Source organism: Narcine bancroftii, chromosome 4 (assembly GCF_036971445.1).
Source record: "Narcine bancroftii isolate sNarBan1 chromosome 4, sNarBan1.hap1, whole genome shotgun sequence".
NCBI lineage: Eukaryota > Metazoa > Chordata > Chondrichthyes > Torpediniformes > Narcinidae > Narcine > Narcine bancroftii.
The window spans coordinates 18,619,390-18,638,780 of record NC_091472.1 but is presented as its reverse complement, the minus strand read 5'-3'; the positions used below and the strand labels follow the sequence as shown (position 1 = coordinate 18,638,780).

Genomic DNA, 19,391 nt, shown 5'->3' with positions numbered 1-19,391 from the left:
AAAATGGGAACAAGATTTAAATATAAAGATAAAAAAGGAAACATGGGAGAAGTTATGCTCTGGAACGATGAGAAATACAATAAATACGAGGCTGCGTATGATACAATATAATTGGTTACACAGACTATACATTACACCGCAAAAGTTAAATAAATGGGACCCAACAGTATCTGATAGATGTTTTCGATGTAAAAAAGAAAGGGGAACAACAATTCATGCAATCTGGACATGTGAGAGAGTAGAAAAATTTTGGGATGATCTCAATCAGATATTAAATAAAATAACAGAAAACAATATACCAAAGAATCCAGAGATCTTTCTCCTAAGTAACATAAAAAATAAAGAATTTGGAATTGACTTGGAGGATGCACAAAAAAGATTTGTTAAGATAGCCCTAGCTGTAGCAAAAAAATGTATTATGTCAACCTGGAAATTGGAAGATAATTTGAAAATACAACAATGGTATATAGAAATGAATAAATGTATTCCATTAGAAAAAATAACATATAGTTTAAGAAATAATATTGAAATATTCGAACAAGTATGGGATCCTTACATTAAATACAATAGCGAAAACCTACCGGGAACAAACATTACCTAAGTTGATGGAAGGAGAAGAAAAGAAAAGAATGGACTCAGTAGAATTTCTGGTGTATTTTTGTTGAATGACAACATTGTCTAACTGAATTAATGCAACCTAGATTGTATAACTAAAATGGATGAGGGGGGGGGGATGGGGGGGTGGCTTGGGAGGAGGGAGGGAGAAAAAGTCACTGTAAATGTGTGGAAAAGAAAAAGTGTATATCATGGCTATTGTGATTTATGGTGTGAAAAATAAAAAATTTAAAAAAAAAAAGTCTTCTTTCGACAGTAATCTTTGACATATCCATGCCTGCCTCCTGTAAACCTTTTGGTGATTTATCTTCATTAGGATGAGAATTCTTCGACATCAGCAGTGGAGGTTTTCCTTGGAATACTGAGCTCACCAGTATACCCTTTCTCCTTAATAATGTTCCCAACTGGAATCCTAAAGTTTGGGTAATAGCTCTTACTGTTTAATTCTTGTTTTTTTTAGCTTCGTAATGGCTTCTTTGACTTTCCCTGGCACAGTTGAAAAATGGCAAAGTTGAACAAAAGCTTAAGCCAAGCTCTTTTAAAACTGCACCAATAAAGCAATTAAACATACCTAAATTCTCACCATCACCTGTGAAACCAAATCCCCCAAACATTATGGTGCCCTGAAATGAGGGAACCAGGTAGAAAAAGTGCTATAATTTCTACATGGTCGAACCAAAAGGTCATCAAATAACCTTGATTAAAATCGGGAAGGTGCACTTTAATTACATGTGAATTGTTTGAGTACAAATTTGAAACTGACGAGCACAGAGGGATAAGGGAAAAAAAGTGACTTTGTCCCAAATCTTATAGAGGGCACTGTATGCATTTGATAGCTAACTTACAGTCAACCAAACACCAAATTCCATTCTGCTAAACTTAAATCTATGTCCCGGTTTTTAATACGGAGAACAGATCTTTCCTACGGACTCCAATTAGGCCCTTCAATTTTACACAGCTCAATTAGGTGTCCCTTCATCCTCTTCTGTTCCAAAGAAGAGCCCCAGCTCATCCAACCAAGTTAACTCATGCTGGCAATATTGAATATTCAACCTTGATCTCAAAAATGCTCCGAAACAATATTGTGTACAAGTTACAACAGAACAAACCTGCACTTGTAGAACAAGAATTCAAATTGCCCTTTCAGCCACCAAACTGAACTGCTCTGCTCCCTTTTAAAGATCGGTGTATATAACACTGCAATGTTCCTGTTCCTCCACATAACTGCATCACGCTCCTATCACCCGCCCCAAATGCATTACTGGCAACCCCCACATTATGGGGATTTGCGTTTGTCGAAAATGGCCCACACTGCAATTTCCACGATGCAAAGCTACATCTGCAATGCAACAAAATAAAAACCAGAGTTGAAAAAATATTTATCTGTTCCCACCCCCACCTCAACATTCTTCAGTATGGATTTGCATATTTTGCAAGGATGAATTTCTGTTACTGGAAAAGCCGAAACGCATGGCTGCCTACATCTCACACGTAAAGTTGCAGATTTATCGAGTTGCGCAGCACAGAAATGGCTCTTTGCCCACAAAGTCCATGCCCATCTACAGAACAGTACGCTTCCAATTATTCAAAAACCACTTGACCAAAAATCTGTTTTCCAAAATATTTTTTGGTGACATGTCATGAGTTGAAAAAAATTCACCCAATGTGTCCATGTGGGGCTCTGGCGTGCTGTTAGCGCCAGTTTCCTAACAACAGAGCTCAGACCAGCCGGGAAGACAGACACTGAATGGCTGGATGCTGACTCAGAGAAGCAGACTGGAATCTTGAGCCATCAGTGAGCAACTGGAGGAAGTCAGTGCATCAGGCAGCACGGGGGAGATTGTCCTCATTTCAGGTAACTCCCTCCCTTCTCTCTTTTTATTTCTTCTTTACTCTCCACTGAACTTGGTACTCCGCTGACCTGGCATCATCAAGGAGAGTGGCCTCCCGGGCACCTTGGGCTCCCGGGCAGGTTTGACTACGGCAGTGGGGAGGTGTCAGGGATCGACAACAGAAGCGGGGACCTCATGCTCTCGGTCAGGATCAGCAACAGCGTGGGGACGTGTTGCAGATTGAAAACGGTGGTGGGGAGGTGTCGGGGACTGGCGACAGAATTGGGGAGCTCAGACTTTCGGGCAAGATCGGCAACAGCGGTGGGGAGGTGTCGGGGACCGGCAACAGGATTGGGGAGCTCAGACTTCCGGGCAAGATCGGAAAGAGCGGTGGGGAGGTGTCGGGGATCGGCGACAGCTAATACAAATATTCTGCTGATGCTACTGGGCTGTTGAACCCATTTCTCAGTTATCCAAAGAAAAGTATTAACCATAATACATATGGTCCCAAGCATTTTGGATAATCAGAAAAATACTGTAATTAAATGTTCCTGCATGAGGAGGTGTACCGCCACATTCTGCCCAATGCCTGCCCATTTAGTATGTTACCCAAATATTTTAAACACCCCATTTCCTCAATCAAGGTGTTCCATTGATCCTCATCTGGTTTGAAGTCATTTTTCTGTCGAATTGACCAGACCTTCCAACAGCCTCACTATCAGTCACATGGGCAATTTTTGCATTATTGGCAAAATTCTTGAGAAATGACTCAGATCCACATTAACGTAACACATTACACAAACACATAATAAAATGCATGTCGGATTAGGAAAAAGGTAGAGAACGATGTGAGCTGCTGTAAGGTAAAACATCATGAGATGGGAATGTGTAGGGAGTTACCCTGTACAGGGCAGTAACAAGAAGGGGAGGTGTCCTTGTACTCCTGTTAGGTAAAACATCATGAGATGAGAATGTACAGGGCTGTAACAAGATGTGAATGCATCCTTGTACTTACAAGATAAGAGAGACATTGATGGATTGAGAGGCAGGAAGCTAGCAGGGAAAGGATAGCAACAGTTTTAGTCATTGGACAAGTAATGATATGATGATGTTCTAAGCATGTATCCAAGGGTATAAAAAATCACCATTTTGCTGATAACGGCAGAATGCATTCTCCGACTAACCTGGTTGGTCGCAAGTGTTACAATCCGGTAATAAAGAACAAAGAACCCTGATTTCGACTCAGCCTGGTGTTTGTCTCACTCATTCATGAACAAAGCAGACCTAACACTGCTCATTCAGCCAGTGTTGGACGACTCAACTCAAATGGCACCTTCCATGTTTTATCAATTCCGCAGGCATTCCATGTTTTTGTGAAGACAATTGTAAAACATTGACGAAGAGCAGGATTTGCATCCTCTACCCCACTTTCTCAGTCCCTAGCGGGCTCTACTCTGCCCCAAGTTACCCTTTGCTTTTTATGTACATGCAAAACAAACGCAGACTTGAATTTTACTTGCTCAGGGGCACACGTCAAGCACAGTTATTGAAGAATCACTTATATTTCAAGGCCTCGTTAACTAAAGTACAAGGCTTACCTGATGAAGTCAGAGCTCCGGAGGATGCATAAATTGTATGCAGATTATAAAATACTATTCACAAATTTTCAAAATCACTGATGTCTGTCATATGCAATTTTTTTTTTTTTTTTTTTTTTTTTTTTTTTTTTTTTTTACAGGGACAGGCAGTTGAGCCTATTATCAACAGTGGGAACATTACTGTAAGGGATTCTGAGGGACAGGACATAGCTGCATTTAGAAAGGCACGGATTAATTTGGGATCCTCAGTATAGCTTTGTATGTGAAAAAATGTGTCCCACAAAATTTGAATCAGATTTTTTGAACAAGAATATTGAAATGGACATAACTGCAGACACTGTTATGGTCAGTTCTCGTGGGAACTGGAGTGAACTGGCCAACTGGATATAAAATTCGATGGGAGAAGTTAGAGGTTACAGTGGAAGGTTACTTTTCACACTGGAGGTCCAGGACCAGTGGTGTCGCAGAAATCAGTGTTTCATTTTATGTAATAAATGTTTGGGATTTGGATTAGCAAGTTTACAGATGATACTAATATTGGATAGGAAATGTTAGGGTTAGGCAATGGGACTAGCTAAGGTTAGCATGAAAAACCTGTCTCTGTGATATATAACTCTATGATTCTAATAGCTGGATATTCCATTCGATGGTATTGTAACCCTAAAACATCAATACCTTCCACTCGTTGTTCCAGTCTAGGAAAAGCAGCTAATTTGGAAACAGCAATAAAGATCGTGAACTCTTGGCAATAAACAGAAAACAACTCTCAAACTCATTTTTAAATAATATCTTGGAATTTGTTACTCACTTTTAAAGGGGAAACTGAGAGTTCGCTACACCTCCTCATCAGAAAACTAACATCTCAAATAATTCAACACTGAAGCCCAAATATTTAAGTTCCAGAGTGAGATTTAAAGTGTCACGACTTGATGCTAGAGTTCTTTTCCTGCTGAGACAGGGCACCAAAGGTGATGGGGAGAAGGCCGAACAGTGGGCTAAGTGGAAAATGGATCAGCTCATCAGCACAGGGCAGTCTCAATGGGCTGAATATCCTATTTCTGCTCTTATGTCTTATGAAGCCACTCTGATACCTACTGTCAGGATATCACCCCCATTTACCATTTCTGTGGACCAAACTTTTTACCCCCTCCATAAATCTTCGTCCGCGAAGCCAAGCAAAGAGGACCAAATGTCTTCATCTATATTTAAACAATTATTGCTACTCCACACCATCTAGTGACATTTTAATTACATTACAACTAGTTTTCATGCAAAATTTAAGAAACAAATTCAGGAATTCAAAATAATTGTTGAACTGACTTAATCAAAACAAATTGATAAAATAAATTGTCACCTGCTGTCCAAGCAACATCTGATATTCCCAGATCATTGAAGAGTTTCTCAGAAAACATAGCGGGAGGTTTCATCATACCATGGCCTATTGGATCCAGCTTGAAGAAGTCACAGTGCACCACTTCCAACTGTCCATTCAAATGTCTTTCTAGGGACTAAATTTTTATTCAGATAGTTTAATCAAGTTTATGATAGCTTATTTTAAACCAGAACCATTTATTGTGTCCAGTGTTGAAGGCAGAGCATGCTCGATGGGCTGAATGGCCTACTCCCATCTTCTAACTATAAAATTGTACTTGCAAAATGTTTACATTTTAAGCAGTACCGGTGACAGGTACAGAAAAATACCGAGCAGTTGCAGTGAATTGGAACTTATGTTCCACTCAAGATAATTCAGTATATAACATCAAGTAATAAGCCTAACTTGATCATTCCAACTACTGTATCACAAGTGAAACTGTTCACTTGGGTACCAGAACATGTTAACATTTTGATTTAAGTCTGATAATATAATCCAAATTTTTTTTTAAGCCCAACAACTAATATCCAAGTAGATATTAGTTAAATAAGGATGTGTGAACAATCACACAGCTATAAATTCTAAATACTACATTTAGATACAATGATTCTCAATTGTTGGTGGATCATTTAAACCCATTTATGTCACATATCTCACTCACACTGAAATGTGCTCAAATTCTTCACGTTAAAATGAACTTCGATGAATAAAAAGTGAACTGCAGAAGTACCTGTAAAGCTGGTATAAACTGCTTGTCACTCTCCAGAGCCACAATCCTCTGGGCTCCACCATTCAGTAATGCACGTGTTAGAACACCAGGCCCTACAGACGAAGCAAACAACAAAATCATCATGAAGGTAAAGAATTACTAAATAAATGCACAGAGACGCCTCGCTCATTACAGTGTACACACCTGGATTGCACTCAAAAATCACCACGTTAGTTTCAGGGAGATCGCTGTCAATGCATTCCACAATTAGATTTGCCAAATCAGGATTGGTAATAAATCTCCTTATCCATTGTCTCTTTTCTGCATTGTTTATTATTTCTTCAACCTCCTCCATGTCTAGAAAGTCAATCCTTGACAACGGCCTCTGCTCTTTCTTGAGTAATGAACGAGCGAGTGCTGACAGATATCTCTGTGTTCTGTCACAGTAGGTCGAATATTCCTTCACCTGGTGTAAAAATGGAGGTTGCAGTGGGACATTGCCTGGAAACCTGATGTGACGTGAAATTGACCGGTGGAGTTGCCAACAAACGCAGGCTCTGCAGGTCACAGTCTTTAGTGTGCAAAGTAGCATATTGCAGCTTAACATAATGGTATTTATCTGAAATAAAAAGATATTACACTTCAAACAGGTGACATGAAAATCCTCTACTGCAATTACACTGCTAATATAAAGAATTTCATTCACTATCACCATTGCTGTTGATGGTTAAAAGAACAGTACTTGCACGTACAGCAATAGCTTCTGATTCTCAAACCAAATGACCATGTATAGATTTTGTAACAATATTAATATTTGGGGAGAATTTATAAGATTTAGAGTAGGTCACATACATACACACATTTTGGAACAGATCTTATTTGAAAGACTGAAGAATTTACATTGCAAGATCTCTGGAGAATGTGTAAGCACCTTTCACAAGTAGGAGTTAAATGAACTGACATCATAAAAAGCTTGACCATCGGCTTGCTGGAGTCATGCTGTCTATCAGTACCCTTTCTGCAAAGTGCTCACAGAAAGGTCAATTCTGGATTGTTTACCCAAGATAACTTGAGAAGAAAAAAAGAACTCCTGTTGTTTGATGGAGAAGGTGGGGGTTTTGCAAGACACGAGTCACAAGCTCTCTTTGGAGTTTCAGTTGGAAGAGAGTTGAGTTAACAGCTCAGTCAGTGTGTGGGACACTCGCAAGTAACTGAAAAGTGCAATCCAGGGAAATCTGTCTGAAACTGATGAAAGCAAGTTCCAGAGCAGTAGATGGCTGGAAGTGCTACCTGTCTGATGTTTCTCTTGAAATAGAGGAAGGAATGGAATTCTGTGGTAGCTTGAAGAAAGAGGTTACCATCTAGGGGCAAGTTTAATCAGTGAGACCCCGAGGTGACTAGTGGTGGTACCTCAGTTGTGGAAATCCTGAAGCAATATCTCTCTCTGTAAACCCTACAAGAACCTTCCTGAGCGGTAAACATTTAGCCTTCGAGCACCAAGCCTGGTGAACTTTATACATGTTAAATACTGTGCACAGTATGGTGATTGCCTGCAACCAGAGAACTTGGAAGAAGGAAAAGTGAGATTGAACTGTGAACCAAAGAACTTTTATTGAATTTACACACACATTGAATCCATGTGTGCTTAGAATTAGAAGCGAGTTCATTTGGGTTAGTATAGAGTAGAGAGTTAAATTAATGTTTGATTCTATTTTCATATTTGAAGTTGATTAAAAATAACTTTTGTTTTGAAAGCCACTTCTCTTTGTGAATGTCTATTGCTGCTGGGTTTTGGGGTCCTTAGGGCTCATAACAATTTGCATTAGTCTACAACCATCCTGGATTAAGAATACAATCTTATTTTTGAGGGGCTGGTGTCAAGGTGATAAAGTCAGATTAATAGTCAATAATGTTGAAAATAGTCTGTTATGTAAGGGAATGAAAAATTGTGCACCTTTATTTGAAAAAAATGATGAACCACCATTAAATATTGGAAGGATCTTTGTTGGCTTACAAAATGGAGGGCTGTTATTAAAAAAGAACAAACTGCTGTAGAAACTCAGTGGGTCATGCAGCATCTGATGCAGGGTCTTGACCCGAAAAATGACCCTTCCTTCTACCTCCAGAGACGTTGCCTGACCTTATGGGTTCCACCAACAATTTATTTTTGCTGCAGATTCCATGATCAACAGTCTCTTGTGCCTCAAGGACCTGGGCACGTTTCACATCCACTCATGACATCCTCTGTTTCACTGCTATGCTTTCCTGCAAGATAGAGTGGTCTGCAAGAAATGGCCCTCACCTACTCTGCTCTAATGAGGTGAAGAGCTTAAAAAAATACTATGTTGTAAGTATAATGAACAACATCAGATTGGATATTGAAAAAAAGACCAAATTGTTAAAATACAACAAATACATTCAACAATGATCAGCTTGATAGTTTGATTTTAAAGTATACAAAATTAATAAAATTAATTAATAATTAAGATGTCGGTTTTGGAACCAGAGCAGCTTGGTTGGCCATCTCCTTCTAAAAGGGCATCATGAGCAGAAAGTCTAAAGTTTTCTTTAAAAAAGGTAAACAACCAAAACAGCAACCTTCTGCATTGCAGAAAATGCTGGAAATATTTTTCACCAGAATGAGTTACCAACTTGCACAGATGCTGCTTTTGACCTGCTGAGTAGTCCAGTAAAAATCCTGGTATCTGGAATTCAAGCAACCAGCAAAACAAATTGAGGAAAATACTTTTAAAAATTAAGAAAAAAAGAATAAAATAATTGGTAAAAAAAATATACAAGATTAAAATTGTAAATATTCTCTGAAGTATCATATAAATCTTTGGTGAAGATGGGAGCAAATATTCAGCCAGCAGAGTGTTTTGCTCTTAGCAGCTGTTTGAATAAAGTTGAGTGAAATAGCAATGGCGTTGCCCAGGATGAAAAGTTGGTTGATGCCGCTAGCCATTGGGTGACTCTCTTAGTGTCTCCTTATCTCTGCTTAGAAACATAGAAGGTAGGAGCAGGAGTAGGTCATTCGGCCCTTCGAGCCTGCTCCGCCATTCAATGAGATCATGGCTGATCTTAAAGTTCAGTACCCCGTCCCCGCCTTCTCTCCGTAACCCCTAGGAGTCATCCTGGTCAGAGCCTTTGTCTGTAAACTTGGGGGGGTGGGGCGGGGGAAAAAAGAGATTAATTATCTACAATGCTATTGTTCATCTTTTGGATGCCTCTGTGAAGGGGGAGGAACCTGCATATACCACGATGGTTAAATATTTTCAAAGAATGAGAATGAAAATAAAGTAAAATGTTTGAAGGTTTATACATTCATGCGTGTGAAGTTTGTTCAGTCTAAATATAGGAAATTATTTTTGTCTTTTCAACTGTTTATTCTTAACACAGGTGCATTAGTTAGGCATTGTAAGAGCAAGTCTCAAGCAACCGGAAAATACACTTACCCAGCATTAACCAATCTCTATAGGTGCTGGATACCAGAGGTTTTACTGTACCAGTATTTTTCATAACGATTTCCAGCACATACCTGCCCTATAATCTTCTATGTTCCATTCAGCACAAACATTGGATATGACTACATTTTTAAGAAAATAAATGCTACTAAACATAGAATTGTTCAGCTCAGGAACAACCCCTTCAGCCCACGTCTATGGTGAACACAATACCCAAATGAAACCAAAACTTCCGCTTGCATTTGATACACATCCCTCTACTCCCTCCACATTCATGCGTTCATCTCGAAGGATCTTAAACAGTACCATCATATGCTTCCACCACTACTCCTGGAAGCCTGTTACAGTCATCTACCACTTTAGAAAAAAAATTCCCTCATATCCTTTAAACACCCATCTTAAAAAATTTTAAATCGCAGCATTGCCACTGGTGCAGACCCAGATGGTCCTCCACCCAATGGTCCCATACATACAAGTTTTAAACAGCCTGCTAAAGGCCCCAATGGCTTATTTAAAAAAAACATCTTCAAACCACTGAGATCATGCTTGGCAGTAATTCATAAAGTGTGAACTCCAGGGGATCAGCAGACCAGTGCAGGGCACCAAAGGGGGAAGAAATTCCCCCGCTCCAAAAGTTGGGAGACGACTCAACAGGGAAGGAGACCACAGAAGCAGACAGTTGAAGGACCTACACAGCCTGTTGCCGATTGGTGGTCAAACGATTAAAACTGGAGTACAAGCTGCTGGAGACTGGCTTGTGAGAACCAGGTATTTATTGGGACTGGAATCCAAGGGGGCTTCAGGTGCTCAAAGCTTCCCGATTGTTTCGGAGTTTCAGAAATGGGGGCTAGGACCCAACAATTTCATCAAACTGATCTCTATATCAACTGTGACATGGCTTATGCCCTTGAGAGACCATTTCTACCTTCGCTTATATCTATGGCTGATGAGACCGACAGAGGCCACACAATAAAACAAGCTTCTATTACATTGCTTTAATCATATCATTCCACAATTAAGATTTCAGTTCTCAATTGACTCCTTGATTTTTATACATGTTAAAAATTAATTCCACAAGTGCTTAAACCATTGTGCATGAATGTCAAACAGTAGATGCTGGAAGTCTGAAATAAAAACAGAAAAAATTGAAAATACTTTGATCAGGAAGCATTATTGGCAAGAGAGTAAGTTCTGATGAAGGCTGAACTTCATTCATTTTACTTCAGACACTAGATAACCTGTCGTGTATTTCCAGTATTTTCAATTTTTATTTGCAAAATATAGCTAGAATGAAGAAATTGCCATAATCAATTTGTATATGTGCCTGGCACTTACAAAGGTAAAAATATGTAAAAACTGAATTTCTTGGTGATTCCTTAATAATTAAAAATTTCAGATCTTTGATCAAAAAAATGTCAACTGTTGTAGCATTCGCGCTACGCAAGAATGGAGAACTACACAAACACAACAAAACCTTAGAAAAACAAGACTGCTTTATTGCTCTGGCCAATGCACTTTTACAGGCTCTTGGCGCTGATGTCAGGGCCTTGTGTCATCAGAGCGCCAGCCTAGAATTGGCTAGTGTTCCCACCAGAGTTCCCCATCTTCCCACCATGTGGGTCACCTGGGACGACTGCTGGTGTAACCCCCCAGGTCTGCGTGGTTGTCACGTTTGTCAGCCATTTTGTGGGTTTGTCCGTGTCTCCATGCGCGGGCTGTTACACAACCCCCCAGAACTGGAAAACGGGTCATTGTCCGTAGCCTTAGGCGGCCTGCCCCTGCATCATGAGAGAGGAGTGGAGTCCGGCTTATTAGACCAAATATGCCAGTTTCAGACTGTCGATGATAAAAGTCTCCTCCTTACCACTGAATTCAAGGATAAAGGTGGAACCATTGTCCCTGACAACCTTGTAGGGCCCCTCATAGGGTCATTGCAAGGGTAGCCTATGTGCGCCCCTTCTCATGGATACGCACTGATAAGTCTTTAGATCCTTTGGGACGCTAGGCTTGGGCTGGCTTTATGGTGGGTGATGCAGTGGGACCAAGTTCTCGCCACAAGTTCTAAAGTGTCACCACAGGGCCTTCCAAGCATTTACTGGGGGCCAGGAACTCCCCAAGGATGATCAAAGGCATGCTGTATACCTGCTGCTGAAGCATTGAAGTTTCCCTCTGGCACGGTACAAATTCCCAACAGGACCCAAGGCAGTTCATTCACCCAGTTGGGACATTTGAGCCGGGCCATCAAGGCTGCCTTAAGATGCCTGTGGAAGAGCTCCACCAACCCATTGGCCTGAGGGTAATGCACCATGGTGTGGTGGAGCAGTGTCCCTAGAAAGTTAGTCAGCACTGCCCAGAGAGGTGAATTGTGCCCCCTTGTCTGAGGTTAGGTGCTCTGCGACCCTGAATCGGGGTATCAGCCAGCGGGACTGCCTCAGGCCATCTTGTGGAGCAGTCAATCATTGCCAAGAGATATCTCACCCCATGGGAAACCGAAAATGGCCGCAACACATCGATGTGTTCATGGCTGAATATGTGCCGTGCCAGCTCAAAAGTCTGTGTAGTTTCTCTTGTGTGAACCTGCACTTTGAAGGATTGACAATTCGTGCAGGTCTTGGCCCACTGGTTGACCTGTTTGAACATGGGGCAGATTGCAAAGTGCACCAGGTTGTGGATGTCCTTCTTCGCTCTTCAGAGCGTGTCCTCCCAGGCTGCGACCCTCCAAGAGTTGCTCAAGTCCTCGTTGGTGAGCAAGACTCAGATATCCTCGGGCAGCTGCCCCAGAAAGATCTGCTTGTGGCTCTCAGTTAGAGTGAGCATCTCACTCATTAGGAACTTAAGACACTGTCCCCCAATCCATCCATATGCAGCAATTGGGAAGCGTGCTCAAATCAAGAAAGCCCGAAAGTGCGGGTTAGTAACTCTTTGAGGGCCATGTATTTGCCTTGCTGCGGAGGCTACCATAGGAAATCCAAGACCCTTGGTGCTGTGTCCTGATTGAAGGCCCTCACGACGTAGAAGTGGCGGGTGTCGTCGTCAGTGATGTGGCGACGCTGGAACTGAGCCACGGCTTCACACCCGAAACATTGGAAGCCAAGGAGAAACCTTGGCTCTGCTTGATCCAACTGCCGGTTGGACCTGTCGGGGTAACCAATGTAGCGCTCACTCTAATGCGAGCAAGGAGAAGACCGACACGCACACAAAGCCTTGGAAAACGAGACTGCATTATTCTTCTGGCCAACACGCTCACACGAGCCCCGGTCAGTGACGTCAGGGCCCCGTGTCACTGGACGATTAGCTGGCGTTCCCACCAAAGTTCGCCAATTCCCAACGTGTGGAGGTCCCCTGGGAAGACAGCCGGCGTCACCCTCAGATCCACGCAGTTGCCACCTTCGTCAGCTATTTTGTGGCCCGGTCCATGACTCTGCATGCTCGGCACCTCACATTTCACATTTGGTCCATTTTCTGCTGTGGTGGGTGTGGGGCGCTGAGGGAGCAGCAAACTCAGAAGACTGCAGCAAACTCAGAAGACTGCAGCAAACTCAGAAGACTGCAGCAAACTCAGAAGACTGCAGCAAACTCAGAAGACTGCAGCAAACTCAGAAGACTGCAGCAAACTCAGAAGACTGCAGCAAGAGGCTTGATTCCAGTAAAAGTCTGAACACCAGCCAGTTCATGCCTCGGTGGCTCCCCTTGAGACTGGCTCAGGTTTATATTCAGGTCGGCTGATCGACAGCCAGCCAGGTAGAGTGAGCCCCTTTAGGTGGTCTTCCTGCAGGTTCAGAGTTTGCCACCCCTGCAGTCGGCTGGTGGTCGAATGAAACAGTGAGACGGTTAACTATTCATAGAAAATAAAGTTGACTTGGATGCAAGAATCCATAATTTAAAAGCCAGAATATCTTACTTCTTAATGGTCTGAGAGGAACGGAACTTCACTGCCGAAGACCGACACACAACGTGCGTGCAATATCTCTGGTAACATTACGAAATGCCACGTGAAAACCCACATCTTAGAATAGATGAATAACATCCACATGACGAAGGAAGGTAAAAGCAAACGCGTTCGTTACCAAATCTCCCGACTTGGTGACTCCTCCAGAAACTTACAAGCCCCACTCCATCCTGCAGACCGTCGCCATTGCGACCCTGGACCGAACACACGTGGTCGACTACGTTATGGCGTCACATCCAATAAGGTGGCGACGTCAGATACGCGATGGCGTCACGTCCCGTAAGGCGCAAGGCGGCCGCTGACCTGGCGCCCACTCGGGGAATGATCGACGAGAATAAATGTTCGCATTGCACTGGGCGGGGGAGGGGAAATACTTTGATTCCTTCCTCTTGTTGTAAAAGGACGGCGTGCGTGACTGCCCAAAATTATTTTTTTAAATCGAAAAGCGGACCGATCCGCTCGCTCGTCATTACCGCCCAGCGAGCATGCAGGCCCTCAGCTCAACGGCCGAGTGCGCATGCGCAGAAACGAAGCCCGCGGCCCGGACGCTGTCATGTGGTCAGGGATCCAAATTCCTTTATTGTCATCGGCACAATAATAAGCTGATGGCCCTGCGCAGGCGCAGAAAGAGGTGTGACGAGGAGGCCAGTGCCCCTTCAGGTTGGAAACGAGGGGAAGAAACGATCCACTGGAAGGCGCCCCCTCCTCCTGCACTCCTGAAACCTCGGGAGTGGCTGGAGCTCCAGGCATCTTCGGGCCCTGGTGGCGAATCCTGAAAGCAATCAGCAGGCTGTCAATGCCCGAGGCCCTTTGGGAGCCCTGCTTGCCCATCAGCACTTCTACCTGGTTTCAGTCATAAAATATATTTCTCAGGAAATATGGGTTTGGACACACAATTCTTTGAGAGGGCATTTGGGAAGATGAAAAGTCTGAAGCCATTGTTCCACAGGAAGCTTGTTCACTTCAAAGACCGGGGGGACTGCTAACTAAAAAGCTGCAAGCGGTCGTAAAAGTCTCACGACTGTTCTCCATTAAGAACTTGATCGGTTTTTCTGGAGAAACAGCTGCGTACGCAAGCAAACCATTTGCTGGTTGAGCTCATGATTCATACTTTTGAAGAAGGGATTATGAACTTCAAAGATAAAAATGATGTCATGTGCTGGGACATTTAGGAGAAACCTATTACTGAACAAGAGGCCTTTTGAAACCAGAAGAAGATGGCTGGCCATTCTGTGTGTAACACAGGATTGAAGCGGTTAGCCATTCTGTGTGTAACACAGGATTGAAGCGGTTGGCCATTCTGTGCGTAACACAGGATTGAAGCGGTTGGCCATTCTGTGCGTAACACAGGATTGAAGCGGTTGGCCATTCTGTGCGTAACACAGGATTGAAGCAGTTGGCCATTCTGTGCGTAACACAGGATTGAAGCAGTTGGCCATTCTGTGCGTAACACAGGATTGAAGCAGTTGGCCATTCTGTGCGTAACACAGGATTGAAGCAGTTGCTTGACAGCCCTTTGTAAGAAAAACAGGATTGAACTACAATAACAAAAGGCTGCTTATGTTCTCCATATGAAAAGGAGGAAGACTAGAAAAGTCTTTTTTTGAAGAATTTAGCCATTTCACTGTCTCTGGAAAAGAGGCTAGATTTATCGTGTGGAACACAGATTCCAAAATCTCCGTGCAAGAGAGAGAAAAAATTGTTTGTATGAAGAAACATTGTTCTGAAGACAACTCCACAAAAGATATTTGTGAGTTTTAAAGAGGTCTAATGACTTGATAGTTCAAAATACTTCATTATTGCTTTTGAGCAACAATTTAAAGAAATCTGATCCCTCACACTCCATAATTGCTTTTGAAAATGCAGTAAAGACTTTGAGTTTCAACACAAAAGGTTTCTGAGACTCAACTTTCAAATGATCTCTTCAGAATCAAGCTTAAATTGTAATCGTTTGGATTTTAATATACACATACACACATATTTGCACAGAGTGGGGTTAAGTTTAGAGTTAAGTAAGAAGAGTTATGGTATGAATAATAAAGTACAACTCCGATTGTCTGAAATTGGATTCTTGTTTTGAACAAGCAAGGATATCAGAAATCCTCATTTATCCAAACTTTTTTCGAGGCCAAACAGACCTGGGACGTCAGGCTCTCGGAGCTGGCAGCAGTGGACCTCGGGCCCCCAGCAGTGGCAGCACCCTCCCCCCCACTTTGCTGGCCTGTGCTCCCCCATTCTTCTCAATTGGAGGAGGTGTCTCTGCTGCTCCAAGGAGGTATTCAGCCTGGTCCACCACTCCCCCAGAGCCCACAAACCTTGTGGTCTGAGCTGCTCTATATGGTTACCGCCATCTTGGTCATGGACCTCTGTGGTCTTTGATGTAGAAAACCATCGCTGGCCCAATTCTACAGGCATTTTAAACTTGAATGGGTCGTGACGTGGGATGAAAAACCAGTGGGACCCCGTGAAGAAGAGCTAAAAGATATCTCACTGCTCCCCACTCCTGAGTCTATACCAGCAGTAGTGCTGCCGTCTTCAATCTCCACTGCAAATATTGTTTCTGATGGAAGTCTGAGCTTATAAGGAAAATGTTCAATAGGTTAGGCAACATCAGTGAAAGGAGAAAGGGAATTCATATCAATTGCATAATGTTTGGATATTTCATGATTTTATTGCTAGGAAATATACTCCACTGGAGGAACTCATTAGGTCAAACACCATCAGTGGGAGAAAATGAATTGTCAACCTTTCAGACCGAAACCCTTCGTCGAGTTGGTAAATCTGTTGTTGACTTAAGGATAATATGAGGCAGAAGGAAGATGATTCAGTCCAATGCGGAAAGTTTAAAAAAAACAATGAGTCAGGAAGCATCTGTGGAGGAAAATGGACAGTCAATATTTTATTTTCTAACCATTTTCCTTCATGGATACTGTGTGATCCACTGAGTTCCCTCCAGAAAGTGTAAAAAACTGACTGTCCATTTCTCTCCATAGACGTTGCCAACCAGCTGTGTTCCTCTAGCTTCTCATTGCTCAAAATTCTAACATCTGCCGTTTTTGATTTTCTCTTTTTCTATCAGTAACAGGCTCTTCTGGGCCCATGAGTCTGCTCCGCCCAAATACGCCATGTGATCAATCAACTTACCAAACCCGTATGACTTTGGAACATGGGAGGAAATCAGAGCCTCCAGAGGAAATCCATGCTGTCATCGGGCGTACATACAAATTCCTTATGGACAGCAGCATATTCGAACCTGGGTTGCTGGCGCTAATTGCGTTGCACCAGCAGTGCCGCTTTCATAGAATCATATAGAATCATAGATCTTTACAGCACAGAAACAGGCCCCTTTGGCCCTTCTAGTCTGTGCCAAATCATTTTTTTCTGCCTAGTCCCACTGACGCACCCAGTCCTTATCCCTCCATGCCCCTCCCATCCATGTACCTTTCCAAATTCTTCTTAAATGTTAAAATTGAGCCTACTTCAGCTTTCTCCAGTTGTTTTTGTTTTCTCTGGATTCCAGCATCTACAGTCTCTCATATGGCCCATTTCCTTCCCCCATCACTATTTATTTCCCTGTACCCCTTGTAATTTATTCCCTCTCATCTAAAGTCAAGTTTATTGCCAGAAATAAAATATGGAAGTCTCCAGACACCATGGTCGAAGTAAAAAGACAATTCTGGAGAAATTCAGCCGGCCAAACTTTACATAGCAAAGATAAATAAATAGCAAAGATAAAGATACATAACTAACGTTTTATGCTTGAGCCCTTCATTATGGAATGAAAAAATGTGGGCAGGCACATGAACAACCACATGTAATACAGACAAACAATACATATGCAGGACCAGATTTCATATAGACAAATAAATAAATATTGTTTCCTGAATATGAGAGTCTCAGATGGTTAGTGTGAGCAATTCCTTTGGTTGTTCAGCATTTTCACAGCCCATGGGAAGAAGTTCTAATAAGGTGACCAGAAATGAACACAATATTTCAAGTGTGGTCCGACCAGAGTTTTTATAGAGCTGCGCATTACCTCATGACACAATCTGTGGATTTGGACCTCAGTTTTTTCATGCTGTTAATTATCCTACCATTAACCATATACTCGGGGAGGAGTCACGTGATGGAGTAGTGGCCGGACGGTGAACTCCAGCCCTCTCCAGAAAAGTCGAAAAAATAAAGGAAAGCACAAAGGCACAAAAATAAAAATTAAAGTAAAGTGAATATGAAAGTGGAAAGAAGATGGCGACGAAAAAAGAAAAATCGAAACCAATGGTAAGAAGAGAGGAAGAGAAGACAACGGAAGAAGAAGGAGAAGGCCTTACCTGTTCGAAGAGGCCCGCGGTGGAGAGAGAAACCCGCTCCTTCAGGTCGGTAGAAAATGGACTACAAAAATGGCTCGCTGAGCCGAGTAAATGTGCGCAACCGCGCATGCGCGAGGAGTCGCGCATGCGCGATGTGCATGCAAAAAAACACACCGACGGGAGGGGCAACCAGCTGGGGAGTCGATCTCCACAGCCGGCAATGACAGCTGCAGAACAGCAACAGCAAGAGGAGAACATAGAAGACAACGAAAACAAGAAAGAAGAGAAGAAAAAGACAACAAAGAAACAACAGATGGCCAACCCAGAGGAAGAGGAAGAGTACAGTGAAATGGAAGAAGAAGGGAAAGGCAAGACAATGGAAATACTTTCTCTTATTAAAGAATACATGGATTCATTTAAAGAATGGCAAGCACAAGAATTTAGTGATTTAAGAAGAAGAATAAACAGTACAGAAGAGAAAGTGAATAAAATAGATATGACCATATAAGAAATAGGGAAAAGAATGGACAAGGTGGAAGAACGAGAAGCAGCAGTAGAAATGGAGGTAGAGGACTTAAAAAAGAAATTAGAGGAATCTAATAAAAAAGTTAAAGAGACACAAGAGCTGTTAGCTCAGAAAATAGATATAATGGAAAATTATAACAGAAGAAATAACATAAAGATAGTGGGCCTTAAGGAAGATGAAGAAGGCAAGAATATGAGAGAGTTTATAAAAGATTGGATCCCCAGGATCTTAGGATGTCCAGAACTACAGCAAGAAATGGAAATAGAAAGGGCACATAGAGCATTAGCCTTTAAACCACAACCACAACAAAAGCCAAGATCTATTTTAGTAAAATTCCTAAGATATACTACAAGAGAAAAGGTACTGGAGAAAACAATGGAGAAAGTAAGAGAGGACAACAAACCACTGGAGTACAAAGGGCGAAAAATCTTTATTTATCCAGATATAAGTTTTGAACTCCTGAAGAAGAGAAAGGAGTTCAATACAGCAAAGGCGATTTTATGGAAGAAAGGGTATAAATTTATACTAAAGCATCCAGCGGTATTGAAAATATTTATTCCAGAACAGCAAAACAGACTATTCTCAGATCCAGAGGAAGCACGAAAATTTGCAGAACAATTACAAAATAGACTGAGAGATGAAGACGTGTAACGAGAGTACAAAAGACACATAAGTTTTGAACTCCTGAAGAAGAGGAAGGAGTTCAATACAGCGAAAACGATCTTATGGAAAAAGACTATTCTCGGATCCAGAGGAAGCAAGGAAATTTGCAGAACAACTACAGAACAAGCAGAGAGATGAAGACATGTAATAAGAGTAAAAATGACCACGATCTATATGTATGTGTGTAAAGGGGTATATGTGTGTATATATATAGTATGCATACATGAATGTATCCGTATTTAGAGGAAAATATATAGAGTAATAGACAAGAATTAATAAGGGAGGGAAATAGAATAGAGGGAATAAGGAGGGAATTAAAAGAGTGACCTTTGTAACATATGAAAATTGAAATCTTT

General features: G+C 42.0%; 1 protein-coding gene across 1 annotated transcript in view; it reads right to left on the bottom strand.

Annotated features, from left to right (window-relative positions):
• Positions 1-14,046, bottom strand: part of tfb2m (transcription factor B2, mitochondrial) — a 41,263-nt gene extending 27,217 nt beyond the window's left edge. Inside the window, exons 1-4 of the mRNA XM_069930862.1 lie at positions 13,658-14,046; positions 6,331-6,745; positions 6,148-6,239; positions 5,400-5,553 (exon numbers count right to left, since the gene is read on the bottom strand). Coding sequence (XP_069786963.1) covers positions 5,400-5,553; positions 6,148-6,239; positions 6,331-6,733 — 649 coding nt within the window. The 5' untranslated portion in view covers positions 6,734-6,745; positions 13,658-14,046. The remainder of the gene's footprint in view (positions 1-5,399; positions 5,554-6,147; positions 6,240-6,330; positions 6,746-13,657) is intronic.
• Between the last annotated feature and the right edge of the window lie 5,345 nt (positions 14,047-19,391).